Source organism: Patiria miniata, unplaced genomic scaffold (genome assembly GCF_015706575.1).
Source record: "Patiria miniata isolate m_02_andy unplaced genomic scaffold, ASM1570657v1 HiC_scaffold_14, whole genome shotgun sequence".
NCBI lineage: Eukaryota > Metazoa > Echinodermata > Asteroidea > Valvatida > Asterinidae > Patiria > Patiria miniata.
Window position 1 is genome coordinate 2,645,914 of NW_024037052.1, and position 15,708 is coordinate 2,661,621.

The following is a 15,708-nucleotide window of genomic DNA, read 5'->3' on the forward strand; positions in this document are numbered from 1 at the left end:
GAAGCCGCCCTGGGCGCAGACATTTTGAATTCATGTGCGTGTTTGTAAAACGTCGTGAAAATAGATGGAGTAAATTTTGACAGTGTACTCTAAATGCAGCAAAAGACAAATGATCATAACTTACAAAATGCTTTGTCCAATTTATCTTAAACTTTGCATATATACTTAGAATGGAAGTCTGTATTAGAATACCAAATTCAATATTCCATTTTTTTGGGGGGGGGGGGGGGAGGGGAGAGGACTCCCCATACACCCCCACCTGTAAGATGAACCAAAAAACTGGCTCTTTTTAAGCAACCCTCCAATTTTAATACAATTTTACACAAATGCAGATATTGATGTACGTTGCATTTACCTAGCGAATCGTTGCCTTGCTGGTATGTCCATGGGCGTATCCACTTCGTCAGGATACATGACTTGCATACGTTCTTCTCGGTATTTTTCAAGCCTGGTGTGGAAAAAAAATCAAACATCCGAACTAACATTTCATTAGCCAAATGAACAAATATAAAGAAAAAGTGAGTAATGATATTTTTCGGGAGGACTGTTTAATATTTAGGGTAGACTGACATAAAACATAATGGTACAGCCAATTTTTGGGGGGTTTTTTGGAGGGGAGGGGAGTAAGCTTCAAGCTAACCCCAGAAAATCAAGTGATTCCAATGCCTGACTGCTGTTACGACATGTAGCACTAATGCCCAAACCACACAATTCATTCAAGTTGTGTCATTTGTGCTGCCCTCAGTGACAACATTTGGACAACTGAAACAAGCAGGCCCAGATAGGATGAGACACAAATTCTCAAAAGAACCTTTAAAAAAAAATTAATAATTTTATGCTAAAAATATGTGTATATACTGTGCTAACAAATTTTGTTCTTATTGGGTTTGCAAAGAACTTCATAGAGTAAGTTTGGATAGGACCATTAGTCGACCATTGGTTGATTCATGACGTAACTTATGCCAGCGCACTAAAATCAATGTGCCATGTCTAGTCAAACGCTGGTCAAAACCTCACCACAAAACGTCTTGGATCTGACTTCTTGCTGTGCATTTTTGCTCATGTGCATATAGGTGGACTGCGAAAGCCCATTAGCGCCACTGCAAGTAATTGTTAGTAATCGTTATTACTGATTACTAATTCATTATTACGGATTATTTAATTCATTATTACGGATTATTTAATTCATTATTATGGATTATGTAATTCATTATTACAAATGATTTATTTCATTATTAGGAATTACTAATTCGTTATTACGAATTAAATCTGATACTGTCATGCGGAGAGCACGTGATCAGAATGCACTGAGAGCTGGATAGTGTTTAATCAAAATTTCGGGAACATATCCCCAGATTGTCTTAAAGCATACATGTAGTATCATCGACCCTGATCACAGAATGGCCATTCTTAAGTTTCGCTAGATCAGACTAAGGCCCTTTGGCGCCATGCCAAGTGGGGCCAATTTTACATTTAATCAAATTTTGAGAACAAGATAAAAAAGTAACATTTGATAGTTTGGAACTTGTAGATTAAGAGTGTTAAGAGTGACTTTAGACTAGACTAATTAACTTAATAGCGGCACGAAAAGTGCGGAGGGGGGCGGGGCCACAACCCCCTCCGTGTAAATTTTTGCCCCAATCGTCCCAAAGCAATTTTCCGTACTTTTCGCGCTGCTCTTAAGTTAATGGCTCTAACCCAAAATCACTATTTAGTCATATTTTAATGTTCCACAAGTGCCAAGAAGGCACTAATACAAGCTGGTTTCATTTTCTCCTCTACCGTTGTGTTGCAACGGCATGAGCGAAAAGGAAAAGGTTAAAGTGACGGCCACGCTCCTCCCCCTCCGCGCTTTTCGCGCTGCTCTTACATGTAAGTTAATTAGTCTGATCTAAAATCACTCTTACGTTAGTTCCATAATCCACAAGTTCAAAACTATCAAATGATACTTTTTGATCTTGTTCTCAAAATTTGATTAAATGTAAAATTGGCCCCATTTGGCATGGTGTCAACGAGCCTCCGTCTGATCTGGCCAAACTTTTTGAGCTGGTCACTCTGTGATCAGGGTCGATGATACTATGCTTTAAGACATTCTGGGGATTTGTTCCCGAAATTTTGATTTAACCCTCTTCAGCATTTAGTGCATTTCTGATCATGTGCTCTCCGCATGTGAGTGTCAGATTTAATTCGTAATAAAGAATTAATAATTTGTAATAACGAAATAAATAATCCGTAACAACGAACTAAATAATCCGTAATAATGAATTAATAATTCGTAATAACGAATTAAACAATCCGTAATAACGAATTAGTAATCCGTAATATAGAATTATATCCGTAATAACGAATTACTAACATATACTTGCAGTGGCGCTAATGGGCTTACGTAGTAGACAAATATGAGGCAAAGAATAAAAGTATTGGAAGTGTATGTAACATAATTTAAACTAAAGATGAAACTACTTCAGTAATGCAAACCTTTTCCTTGTACTCACATTACTTGTTCTTGTTCCTCGTCATAATCAGCATCATAATTAGCTTTGTTGCCCTCAGTGATACTAATCTGGAAGAAAAAAGGCCAGGATCCCAAATCATCATTACTTTCAACAGAGTTGTAACGAGTCACTGATTTTTGTGACTCGAGTCGAGTCGAATCATTTTAAAGAAGTGACTCGAGTCGAGTCGAGTCATTTTAAAGAAGTGACTCGAGTCGAGTCGAGTCATTTTAAAGAAGTGACTCGAGTCGAGTCATTAGGTCAAAAGGTCGAGTCGAGTCGAGTCAAATATTTAGCTCGAGTCAATTCGAGTCACGATTATTTGAACACTATATACCAAAATTTATAAAAGGAGGCCATAAGTTTAGCCAGCGTTCGAATCCAAGACCTTTATAAGAAATCGCCCAAAACCAATGATAAAACAGCGAATTAGAAAATGTGTTTAAAAATCTGGTTCCTGGATAGTATTTTGTGCGTTCTAGAACCATGAGATGGGAGTCTGTGACACGTTGTATATTTGTACATGACTGCTATTCGCAAAGTAAAGTGAGCATAAATTTTGCACCGTAAGTCATTGCAAATACTTTTCGCAAAGTTGCGCTTTTATTTTTGGGACTCGAGTCTTATTAGCCTTCGCTCGAGTAAAGTCAAGTCTTCTGATGAGGGACTCGAGTTGAGTCGAGTCATTTGCTCGCAGTGACTCGAGACGAGTCGAGTCATTTACCCTTAGGGACTCGAGTCGAGTCGAGTCACCAAAAATTGTGACTCGAGTCGGACTTGAGTCGAGTCATTGACTCAAGTCATTACAACTCTGCTTTTCAATACTTAATCATAAATATATCCTATGGAAGTGTAGATAGGACATGGTTAAAAATAAATCTAATTCGTACGTACGAATTACTAAACCGTACGTACGAAATACTAATTCGTACGTACGAAATACTAATTCGTACGTATGAATTACTAAACCGTACGTACGAATTACTAAACCGTACGTACGAATTAATAAATCGCACGTACGAATTACTCAGTGGCGTAGCCACGGGAGGGGGGGCGTGGGGGCAGTGGCGTAGCCAGAAATTTTTCAATATTTAGCTCGAGTCAATTCGAGTCACGATTATTTGAACACTATATACCAAAATTTATAAAAGGAGGCCATAAGTTTAGCCAGCGTTCGAATCCAAGACCTTTATAAGAAATCGCCCAAAACCAATGATAAAACAGCGAATTAGAAAATGTGTTTAAAAATCTGGTTCCTGGATAGTATTTTGTGCGTTCTAGAACCATGAGATGGGAGTCTGTGACACGTTGTATATTTGTACATGACTGCTATTCGCAAAGTAAAGTGAGCATAAATTTTGCACCGTAAGTCATTGCAAATACTTTTCGCAAAGTTGCGCTTTTATTTTTGGGACTCGAGTCTTATTAGCCTTCGCTCGAGTAAAGTCAAGTCTTCTGATGAGGGACTCGAGTTGAGTCGAGTCATTTGCTCGCAGTGACTCGAGACGAGTCGAGTCATTTACCCTTAGGGACTCGAGTCGAGTCGAGTCACCAAAAATTGTGACTCGAGTCGGACTCGAGTCGAGTCATTGACTCAAGTCATTACAACTCTGCTTTTCAATACTTAATCATAAATATATCCTATGGAAGTGTAGCTAGGACATGGTTAAAAATAAATCTAATTCGTACGTACGAATTACTAAACCGTACGTACGAAATACTAATTCGTACGTACACTGTACGAAATACTAATTCGTACGTATGAATTACTAAACCGTACGTACGAATTACTAAACCGTACGTACGAATTAATAAATCGCACGTACGAATTACTCAGTGGCGTAGCCACGGGAGGGGGGGCGTGGGGGCAGTGGCGTAGCCAGAAATTTTTCAGTGGGGGGGGGGGGCGGCGCTGGGGGGCTGGAACATTTCATGGGGGGGTGTCATGTAGATCAATGATAATTTTTTTAGAAACTCAAAATCTCAGTGGGGGCGACTGGTGGGCGACAATGTTTCATGGGGGGCTGTCACCCCCACGCCCCCCCCCCCCCCCCTGTGGCCACGCCACTGCGACAGCCCCCCCCCATGAAACCTTGTCCCCCCCAAGTCGCCCCCCCCCCCCCCCACTGAGATTTGAGTTTCTAAAAAAATTATCATTGATCTACATGACGCCCCCCCCCCCCACCTGAAATGTTCCAGGCCCCCCCGGCGCCCCCCCCCCCCCCCCCCCACTGGAAAATTCCTGGCTACGCCACTGGAATTACTAAACCGTACGTACGAAGTACTAAATCGTACGTACGAATTACTAAACCGTACGTACGAATTACTAATTATTTCGTACGTACGATTTAGTAATTCGTACGTACGGTTTAGTAATTCGTACATACGGTTTATTAATTCGTACGTACGATTTAGTAATTCGTACGTACGGTTTAGTAATTCGTACGTACGAATTAGATTTATTTTTAACCATGTCCTATCTACACTTCCATAATATCCAGAAAGGTTGCCAGATAATATAAAATGACATTAAGGAGAAATTCAGAAAAAAAAAACACAAAAAAGGAAGGGAAATGTTTTCAGAGAGAACGTACCTGATTCTCATTTCTTTAAAACCCTAACCTCACCTAAAGCTACAAAATACTACTGTGTAGTAACCTGTAGTATGCATTCTTTCCATACAAGTGTGCACAACACACGTAGTATTCTGTAGTATTTGGCCCTTGACCCAAAAAGAACCCTAATTAGGATGGGAGGGTTAAAAGAAACAATTTTTCCCAAACGACCACACGTGATCAAATATTTTCAAACATTCAAAACATGTTGCCAACCTTAGAGACATCATCCATCAATCTAGATGCAAAATTAATGGACTTGTAATTTCTTTTAAGGAAAAATACAACATTTGCAAACATCAAAAAATAAAACTACCAAATCGTTTTGAAATACCTTGCTGGACTGTTAGTGAATGACAGTGTAAAGCATCCTGTAAAATCATGGCACCTGGTGTACTGTCATTTTCAAAAAAAGTGGTATTTTTGTATCAATTTCCAACGCTGGTCGGCCGACCAGCGTTGGAAAAAACTGGCTTCAAGTTTTTTCAAATACTGGCCCCAATTGACCATCGCACTTGTTTGCAATCGATTACACACCTATGAACAGGTACAAGCCAGCTAGACTGGTTCCCTGACCTTACAATTCCCAATGTATGTAAACTGCTTTGTTTCTTCGTATATGGAGTCAGGGAACCAGACTACAGGGAAATGATTGTTTTTCTTGGTTTTTATAGCATTTTCGAATCCAAAACCTCAAAAAAGTCAGTGTAACTATATTTGCTATATATTTCCAACCCCCCAATTCCATCCATTGCTGAAAATTACAGCAAAAGCAAATGATGTATATTCCCTTTAATGGAACCCTAATCAATCACAATGAGCAGGAAATTGGACAGTAATGCAAGCACAGTCTGTGCCTGAGTTTGAAGAAACCTCTTTGCCACTAATAGGAAGTAGTTTGAACTGGTTCCTAGGTAAGAAGTGATTCGTTACTCTGTCATGTTTGTAGCAGCCTAATCGAAAAATGCCCACATGAAAACAAAACTCCAGAATTTGATAACTGGACAAAGGCTCCACCAGCCCCCCCCCCCCCCCATCACATTCCCATTTCCTTAAAAGAAATATTTCTTCCCAGACAACCACACATGATCAAATATTTTCAAACGATCAAAACATTTTCCCAGCCTTAGAGTCATCATCCATCAATCTAGATGAAAAATTAATGGACTTGTAATTTCTAAAATGGAACCCCAATCAATCACAGTGGGCAGGAAATGGACGGTAATGCAGGCGCAGTCTGTACTTGAGTTTGAAGAAACCTCTTTGCTGCTAACAGCAAGAGATTTGAACTGTCTCCTATGTAAGATACAGTGATTGGTTACTCTGTCATGTTTGCGGCAATCTACAAAGAAAACATATTTTTTTGACTGAAAAAAAAGAAGGGAAAAAACAACAGAATTTGACTACTGGGCAAAAGCTCATACTGACTCTGAAGTCACAGTCTGGAAAATATACACCAAAAGTCTTTAATCTCACCATCCAGGACTTTTGTCTAGGAACCGTCCTCAATCCTGCAAAATGCTCCTATTGCCACTTTGTAAACATTAGATTTAGCCTTATTCCTCCAAAATCACCTGTTATTTCTTGAATTTGTTCAGTGGAGGGGTGACCATTACCAATATCCTCCAACAATCACTGTTCATGGGCTGAGGCAGTGCCGATGACTATCAGAAGCAGTGCGGATGATATTGAGCATAATGCTGGGTACAGCCTACGAACTCGACAATGCATCCTCCAAAATCATCCGGCACTTTTTGCCATTCAGCCTCAATCCTCCAAAATCGCCTGGAGGATTGAGGAGGATTAGGGTTAATTGAATTCTCCTATAACAAATTTTCATTTCAAAACTTCAAACAACACCGAGAAGTAACTCATTCTTAAACTTGGAGCACCAAAGTAAACGTACGAACCCCAAAGAATAAACCAGGTGTTGGATTTGTGCAAGATTGGGAAGGTTAGGGATGGATAAGCTATGGTATACCACTTTGGGGAAATAAAATTTAGTCATCAATGACTCACGCTTCAAATGGGGCACATGCATTAAAAAAATATGCCTTGAGAACTTTCAAGCTTATTACAGTTCCCTGAAAAGGAATTACATGTATCCCACACATGGGGAACGAGAATTGCTTTCCTTAAATACATCTTTCTTAAATGGTAAATGGATAACCGAATGCTACAGCAACTAATGGTAACCTTTTAATGGATAGAATGCACTTTCACGTCAATTTGTTTACATTTATTATATTTCAACATTCATTACAAGCAGTCAAGCACATCCCACATGTCCCATGCTACCACTCAATCAAGTAAAGAGACATAACATGTCAAATGATCTATAGTAAACACATCGCAACAAAATTGAATCAGAGACACGTCAGGCTACAGAAACGCATTCAACCTGACGTTTTCAGTGTGGAGATGTAGCAGGACTTGCTCAGAAACCTTTGTCATCATTGTGAAGCCGTTATTTTGGATAAGAACCAGTTGAACATATCTGACAGCTAAGTGGTCGTATGGGCTAGGCTTCTGTACTGGTAAGTGGTGAGGTGTGGGTTCAAATCCTGCTCATGTTTTTTTTCCTGTTAAACAACTCTTGAATTAGAAAATCCAAGCTTTTCGGGAATGTTTCAAGAGGCCACTGATGAGGCCAAGGCTAGAATTCTACTCAAGTGAACATTAGCACACATGTTAAGGAGAATACACAAGAAAATGTGGATTCGTAATTTAAGAATCCACACTTGCAAGTGTATTCTCTGACTTAAACCATGCCATCAAAAGAAGTATTGTCGCTAACTCTCTGGTTTAGTGGAGATGAAAAGCCCATTTGGGCATAATCTTCATTAAGGGGAATTTTCGAGGATCTTACATAAGCAAGCTCTGGATTAGTGTTGTAAAAAATGAATAACCATGGATTTGTTATTGTTACAATTTTGGCAAGATTAAAACTGTTAATTACTCAGTTTGATTGTGTAAAGGAAATTTGCATAATGGTGTGTTTCTGTAAAGAATGTCTATCACCATACCTGAACAACCAAGTAGCACAAGTCACGTTGTATGACCACACCTTCACATCAATATGGATAATTCAGATGATGATTAGTTTTGACTCATAACACTATTTGCATTGACAGTGGAGAATCTCATTGTGCAAATCTTGAATAATTTTCTGAAGAAAGTTCCCTAAAGACCTCTTACTAATGCTCCTTCGTAGTTCCAAATCCACACTTTTTATCCAATATAAAATATTTGTAGTTCCCAATCCACAGTTTTAACAATGGTGTTGTCATAGCAATGGTTTAAGTTTAACTAGGTACCTGCAAATGTGCCAACCCTATGGCATGTACATGTATGGTAAATGATTAACTTCTCCAAAATTCAATTGCAACCTGAAGTGACATTGTTTTCCAAATGGTACCTTCGAGAGACACTTTGGCATTGGGGAAACACTGGGCATTAGGCATGTTAGGGAGACATTTGAATGTCTCCCCAATGTTTTAACTAACATGTCTAGAAGGAATTTTTGTAGTCAAAAGTGTAGTATAATTGAAAAGTTTTGGTTTGGGGGAAGTTTTTAGAATTTGGGTTATGGAAGGGTTTTTGTCCGTGCCCAAGTCTATGGGAATGTTTCCCTAAACATGCTAAAGACACAATTTCGGTTTCTGCAAATATCACTTGTAACATATGAAACTTTTTAGGAAAGGGTAAATTTCAGCCCTGAGAGAAATTTAATGCTCCCTGCATGCAAGTCAGTAACTCTTGGAACAAAACAGCGAATGACTCATGAAGACTAATTGCCTTTCTTGATTCACATAATGTTGAAAAATGACCTCATAAGATCTGGCCATTAAACTTACTTGTCCTGGTGTAGCTTGGGTTTAACAAGCAGATTATTTTTTTATCTGACATGTCTGATATCAAAAATGAGTTTTGACGCCAACCGTGGTCAACATTGCTTGCACAGCTGTCTGTTTTGTTGCAAAACCAACGAATTCTATCGACACAAACAGCAGTTAACAGTAATTTATTGTGTAAATGACAGTTTTAAAGTAAACATTCATTAAAAGAGAAATAACAGAATACAACTTCCCAATGCGTGACACCAGTAAATAACTTGATCAATGATACAATAAAGGCATGAGAACTCATCGCAAAATAAAAATTGATAGACACTGACTTGAACCTGCTTTCTATCATCAAATATCTATTGAAAACTATTGTCCATTATAAACTGTACATCAAGACTAATGTAAATCCAACAGATGGTTTGCTCGTTCAAATGTTTGCAATGAGTGACCACGTGTTTGTGGGAGTGTGACAGTTTATGCTACTCTGGGTGATACCACTTGTTGTAAATACTGCCCTTAACCATGACAATTATCATGGAAACACGGGAAAAGGCAAACAATGGACCATCCCTATGGCATTAACTCAGCTGACGAGCTGTTTGTGGACTTGTGTTTGCTTATTAATTAACCTACATGTACATGCACAGAGCTCTGTCATAACCCAACGGCCATCTCAAACTTCCAGGAGTCAATTACATGTATCAAGGAGGTTTTCAGTTGCGTATTTCATTTCAAAGTGACTGAAACTGCAGGCCATAAGAGATGATTCTGAGGTGGATGCAAATTGGTATGTGTATGGTTTAATTTAATTCATTAATCTTGTTGTTTGCTAACATGATCTGACATTAAACTATTCTTGTGGCATCACACTATTGTTGTAAGTGTGGATTGTTATCACTACAGTTTACTGCAGATTCATCACTACAGTTTACTGCAGATTCATGGCAAATCTACAGCAAACTGTAGATTCATAACGAACCACAGATACCCCATGGATTCCAGATTTTTGTAAATTTATGATTATTGCACTGAGGAAATGAGGTCAAAATGGAAAACACCCCCCCAAAAAAAAAATTGTTGCAAATTAGTACAAGCTAGAAGATTTGAAGGTATTTTGTGTCAAGAAAATGTTGCTATGAAGACATGACTTGACTTGCTTTTGGTAGTGAGACATTAACCTAACTATACTGACGCCTTCCATTCACTGTTCATTGACTAAATGTGTACCCGTGAGTAAGTTTACGAATTTACACTCATTCAAAAACACGGAGAGTGGGGTGATGCATGGGACTCATTTGAATAAACCTTTGTTATTTTGAGAGAAAAAAAACTGCGTAAGTCAGTACTTTCCTCGCCTTCCACCACTGTGACCCGGGTTCGAATTCTGCCTGGGTCAGTATGTGGAGTGGGTTTTCAGTCCCCACCTGATTCCCTGGGTTTCCCCAGACTATTCTTCTGGGGTTTTCCTCCCACCTCTAAAACTGTAATTTCTTCTCATTGTCTCCTCTCTACAAGTTTCTTCAGGCTTGCGAGCTTTGAGGAATCCTTGGTTTCAGTATCAGAAATTAATAATAAATATTATAATAATAAGAATAGACTCGGAACTGCTGATTCGCGCAGGTATACATGAATCTACAGTTCCTCGTCCATTCTCGATAAACTAATGAGAATTTGTTTTAAGATTTCAATTCAATTTGCATCTTCGCAATCCTGCTGTCGCTGCTAACGTCAAAAGCTTTTTAATACAATTTATCTGATATTGAATAATCAGTAAAAAGGAGAAAATCAGATACCTTGTGTTCCATATCTCAGCCTAGAAAATATTGGCAATTTGAGGGGGGTTCCATTTATTCAGCAACTACCTGTAATTTTCCATTTTAAAACAAGGCATTCCCTGAAAATGTGTACTTTAATTCAGTATGACCATACTGCGCCTTTTACAATTTTTCTCTCAATATTAGCAAGGGAAAACTGGGTAGAATTTGTATTCCATTTATCCCTGGATTGAATCAGAAAAGTTTTTTTTTAAACAAATTAGGGGACAAGACGACATATTTCACTTATACCACTAGTAGATAAAAAATAAATTATGGGGATTTCATGGCAAAGGTAGAAGTTGGTAGAGGTGCCAATTTGAAAAGATGCATATGGAAACAAATGAATATCGGTTGAACTGTTTCCTGTTGTGACATGTACATGTATATATCCAGGATCATGAACGTTAATTGGTAGATTGGGCACAGTTCACCATGTCACGATTTGGACAAATTGTCTACTACAGGTAATGCTTTTCTGAATTTGTAATTGCAGGACAGCGTGGTTGATTCTACCCATGATGGGATCAAGTATAATGTCCAGCCAGTGCAGTGAACAAGACACATTCAACATTAGTGAGGAGAAAGTACCTTGGTGGCTTCATACTACTACAGACAGGGTCTTCTTCACCATTGTGATTCCCATTATTCTTGGTTTGGGCGTCATCACAAACCTGTCTTTTCTCTTCGTCATCTACCGCACCCCTAGAATCAGATCCGACACCAGCATATACTTGACTCACTTGGCACTTGCTGATCTGACTTTTCTGACCTTACAAGCTTTTAAAGATATTTGGGGCTACATGGCATCACCCGTTGCATCCACCACTCCCTTTGGCAACTCGGCCAGTTGCTGTTGTTATTTTGTAATTGTTAATACTGCATTCTTCGCAGCCATTGCTTTGGTGACTGTAGTGACATACGACCGATATCTTGCCATTTGCCACCCCTTGAAGCAACTTAAGAGACGAGGGCGGCGACAGACCTACCGCATGGTGGCAATCTGCTGGCTGGTAGGGTTACTATTTTGTGTCAGTATACTGCCTATTGAAGCAATTTTCAAGCAGCAATGCTTGCGATGGCCAGATAATGATGCATACGCAGAGCTTCCATTGACAACTGCACACTGCGGTACCATACAACCTTGGGTCGAATACTACGCTGATCCACTGCAGCATATCCCATGGATCTTTGCCATGGGCGCAAATGTGTTCATGTGTGTCCGGATAATACACACGTTGCACAAACGTAGGAACATAAGTGGCAGAATCGGACAAGTCCGGAAGGCGCAATGGGCTAGAAACCAAATGGCCAAAATGCCGATTGTTAACGGACTGGTGTTTTTCACTTGCCAAGTCCCATATGCTGTTGTGAATCTCTCTGAATGGATCTGTATGTTGGCCAATATCCCTGATCCTTTTTCCAGCTCTGTGTGGCGGGAAGCAGTTTGGATGTCTTACATCCCTACACTTATTAACTGCGCTGTTAATCCGTTAATCTATGGAGTGTTTAATACACAATATCGAGCTGCCTTTGTCCAAGCGTTTCAGTGCAAAGGGAGATCACGTTCACAAGTTCCTTTACTGTCTTCTGCACATGATAGCAAAGATGCTACTGCAAGTCCTTTGAATATTATCACAAACAATAAAACAGAGGAAACTCGGCTGTGAAATCAATTTGTTCCAGCTCATGTTTGCCAACTTAATAAAGTAAAGTTAGATATGTCACATGGATAATATATTTTTAGATGCTTTAGTAGAACAAATATTTGAAGAAAGTTTTAACCCTAACTCCCTAGGCCTTTTTGCTAGGATGTAGCCTCAATCCTGCAAAATCCTCCGCTATTTCTTGAATATGGTCCATGGAGGGGTGACCACTGCCTGAATCCTGCAAAATCCTCCGGCTATGACTGTAAATAGGCTGAGGCAGAGGCAGTGACATCCTGGAGCAGTGCGGAGGATGTCAAGTATAATCAAGGACTAAATTTATGCACGGCTGAGCATAAACAATACAAGGTCCGGCCCAAGACCTTGACACAGTGCGTACTCCGAAATCAGCAACCCACTTTTGCCATGTAACCTCAATCCTGCAAAGTCCTCCAATTTGCAAAAAGGATTTTGGAGGATTCAGGGCGGTTAGGGTTAATTAAAGCAAACTTAATAACAATAACCAAAACAAAATCTGTGATCATGCCCCCCCCCCAAAAAAAGAGGACTCAAATAAGTTTAAAAAAAAAAATGTTAGGTGAGTTTAAAACTAGAACAGCACCACCCCAAAAAATATATGTTTAACTCAATGTGTCAGGTAGTGTTGCATTAAGTATTACTGAATGTATTGGGACAAAAAGGACCATTTTCCTTTGAATAATCTTCCTGTATTCGAGTAGTTCGGCTTGCTGATAATGCCTCTCTTAAGACAAATTGGAAAATGAAACTTGTTGATTTTAGGCCATTTTTCAATTTGTAAATCAAATTTTATTCACTATCTAGACTTACCTAAGATGTAGACTATTTATAGAATAATTCCATAATGATGTGAAGAAGCCATCAACTTTGTTGTTAATGCTTTGTACAATGTTGTTTCTCCCCGATACTTACGCAAGTTGTACAAAATGTATATCTTATATTGCACGCAGAGTTATTGGATGCACATATTGTTTGTGTGTTATTTGCTTTTTACAAACAAGTTAATGATGTACTTTGCTAATGCAGCTGTGATTTCAGTATCGGGGTGGGTGATTCGGTAGTTTGAGTCCCATATATCCCTTGAATGTATTGAGTATTATTGAATAAAAACCAGTGTTGTAATACTCATACTCAGTACTCGTACTCGAGTACTATTTTTGAAGTACTCGTACTCGTATTCGTACTCGAATGTCAAAGTACTCGTACTCGAAATGATGGTACTCGTACTCGGGTAGCAAAGTACTCGTTCTCGACATGTCGAAATTGTACTCGATCAATAAAGTACTCGTACTCGAATAGCAGTACTCGGGGGAGGTGGTATAGTTTGACTTACTATGGCCTTATTTTATTGATACTTTCAGATTGAAATGGTTGATTGGCTTGTGGAGAAATCGAAATTTCCTGATTTTCCTCTGTGCAAGTCCGGACAAACACATTAACAGCTACCGGTAGCCGTGAGTGGGTCTGTATACCAGTCTGACTGGGCCTGGGCCATTTACGTTCAATGAACCATTTGCCGTATGGCTGTATTCGGAAATGCGAGTACTCGTACTCGTACTTGTACTCGGAAGGACACGTACTCGTACTCGGAAGTACAAGAACTCGTACTCAGAAGTACAAGTACTCGTACTTGTACTCGGCAACCTAAGTACTCGGCAATACTCGGTACTCAGAAAAAAGTACTTGACTACAACACTGATGAAAACAGATGAAATCTTACTGTGTCATATTCCATATCAGTGCCGGCTTGACTAGGGGCAAGTCTACCATCATCACTGTCAACTTGAGACATGGCATCTTGAAATTCATCATCATCATCGTCATCGTCATCCTCATCATCATCATCATTGTCATCTTCATCCTGTGGAGGAATAGAAGTCAGCATTAAATACATGCTTGATATATCGTGTGCTTGGATACTGTAATTTCATTGGTTTATAATGGCCACGTGTCCAGTCTAACACTGCGTTTCATAAGTAAACACCATTTTACCGGTATATCTCTGCACTGCTTATAAATTGCACGCATTGCACGCTTGTGTAGGGCCTGCCCCTGCACTGTCTCATGTCTGGTAAGCAAGCTTGCAGCAGTCAAAGGTTACAATGTAGTGATTTAATTTAATCTTGCAAAGTAAAATACAAGTATTTATCTTTTTGACTTATTGGCACCATATACCGGGTGAATCAAAAAAAGCAGAACCCAAACCCCAAACAATATATTTCATATTTAACAAAATATGTAGCACCAAAAATAATAATGACTGGAAAGCCAATTTCAAAAGCTACTTTTACAACATGTTTCAGATGAAAAAATCACTGAAATTGCTCAATCCGTTCAAAGAATATCACAATTTAAACGCAATGACCCTAAAACCTGTCTCGTCCAAAAAATAAATTTATTGTGTGTTTTGACTGTTTGGAACAACAAAGAAAATGACACAGAATACTTGTTTCAACAACTGTCACCAACTGTAGTACACAATATTTTGATTAACAACCCTGGTTAGGCAAACAATATGATTTATAAAATCTACTTTTTGAAAAGACGGGCCTTCAAAAGGACTGTGTTGCATATTGTTAACGTTTAAACTAAGATCTCATCGCTGGTGATGTTTGAAGACAATTGTGATGACAATTGTTGAAATTGCATTTTTGGACGAGACAGGTTTTAGGGTCATTGTGTTTAAATGGTGATAATCTTTGAACGGATTGACCAATTTCAGTAATTTTTTCATCTAAAAGTAGCTTGTGAAATTGGCTTATTGTTTTTGGTGCTACATTTTTTTTTAAATATGAAATATACTATTGGGGGTTTGGGTTCCGCTTTTTTGACTCACCCTGTACATGTAACAAAACAATCATTGACTGCTGTGATGTGGGTTATGTCGTTTTCAACCCCCTTGGGGCGCATAGCACACTTGGCCCGCCGCTTGGGTGTTAAAAACAACATTTCCCACATCACAACAGTCAACAATTGTTAAATGTTAACACATCTTTTCAATTTTTTGTTTTGTGATTGGGAAAACAACTGGATCAGTTTAACAGATTTATAGAACTAAGAAAATGGTGAGCCCATTCCGTAAATAAAAACGGATTTAATTTAACAAGATTTCTTTTTATTTTGTCATCGATGAGTGGATGGAGCAATTACAATATATGCTCTAATGAGATAGTTTAAGGAATAGGGACCGACGAGCAGCCGTAATAGATCGATTTTATTCAGGATATGTAGAAGCAGGGTAAGCCTTAAGG

At 38.9% G+C, this 15,708-nt stretch overlaps 1 protein-coding gene across 1 annotated transcript in view; it reads right to left on the reverse strand.

Moving 5' to 3' along the window:
• LOC119721878 (pre-rRNA-processing protein TSR1 homolog) overlaps positions 1 to 15,708 on the reverse strand; it is a 46,916-nt gene that overhangs the window by 15,036 nt on the left and 16,172 nt on the right. Inside the window, exons 11-13 of the mRNA XM_038191814.1 lie at positions 14,178 to 14,318; positions 2,496 to 2,563; positions 356 to 448 (exon numbers count right to left, since the gene is read on the reverse strand). Coding sequence (XP_038047742.1) covers positions 356 to 448; positions 2,496 to 2,563; positions 14,178 to 14,318 — 302 coding nt within the window. The remainder of the gene's footprint in view (positions 1 to 355; positions 449 to 2,495; positions 2,564 to 14,177; positions 14,319 to 15,708) is intronic.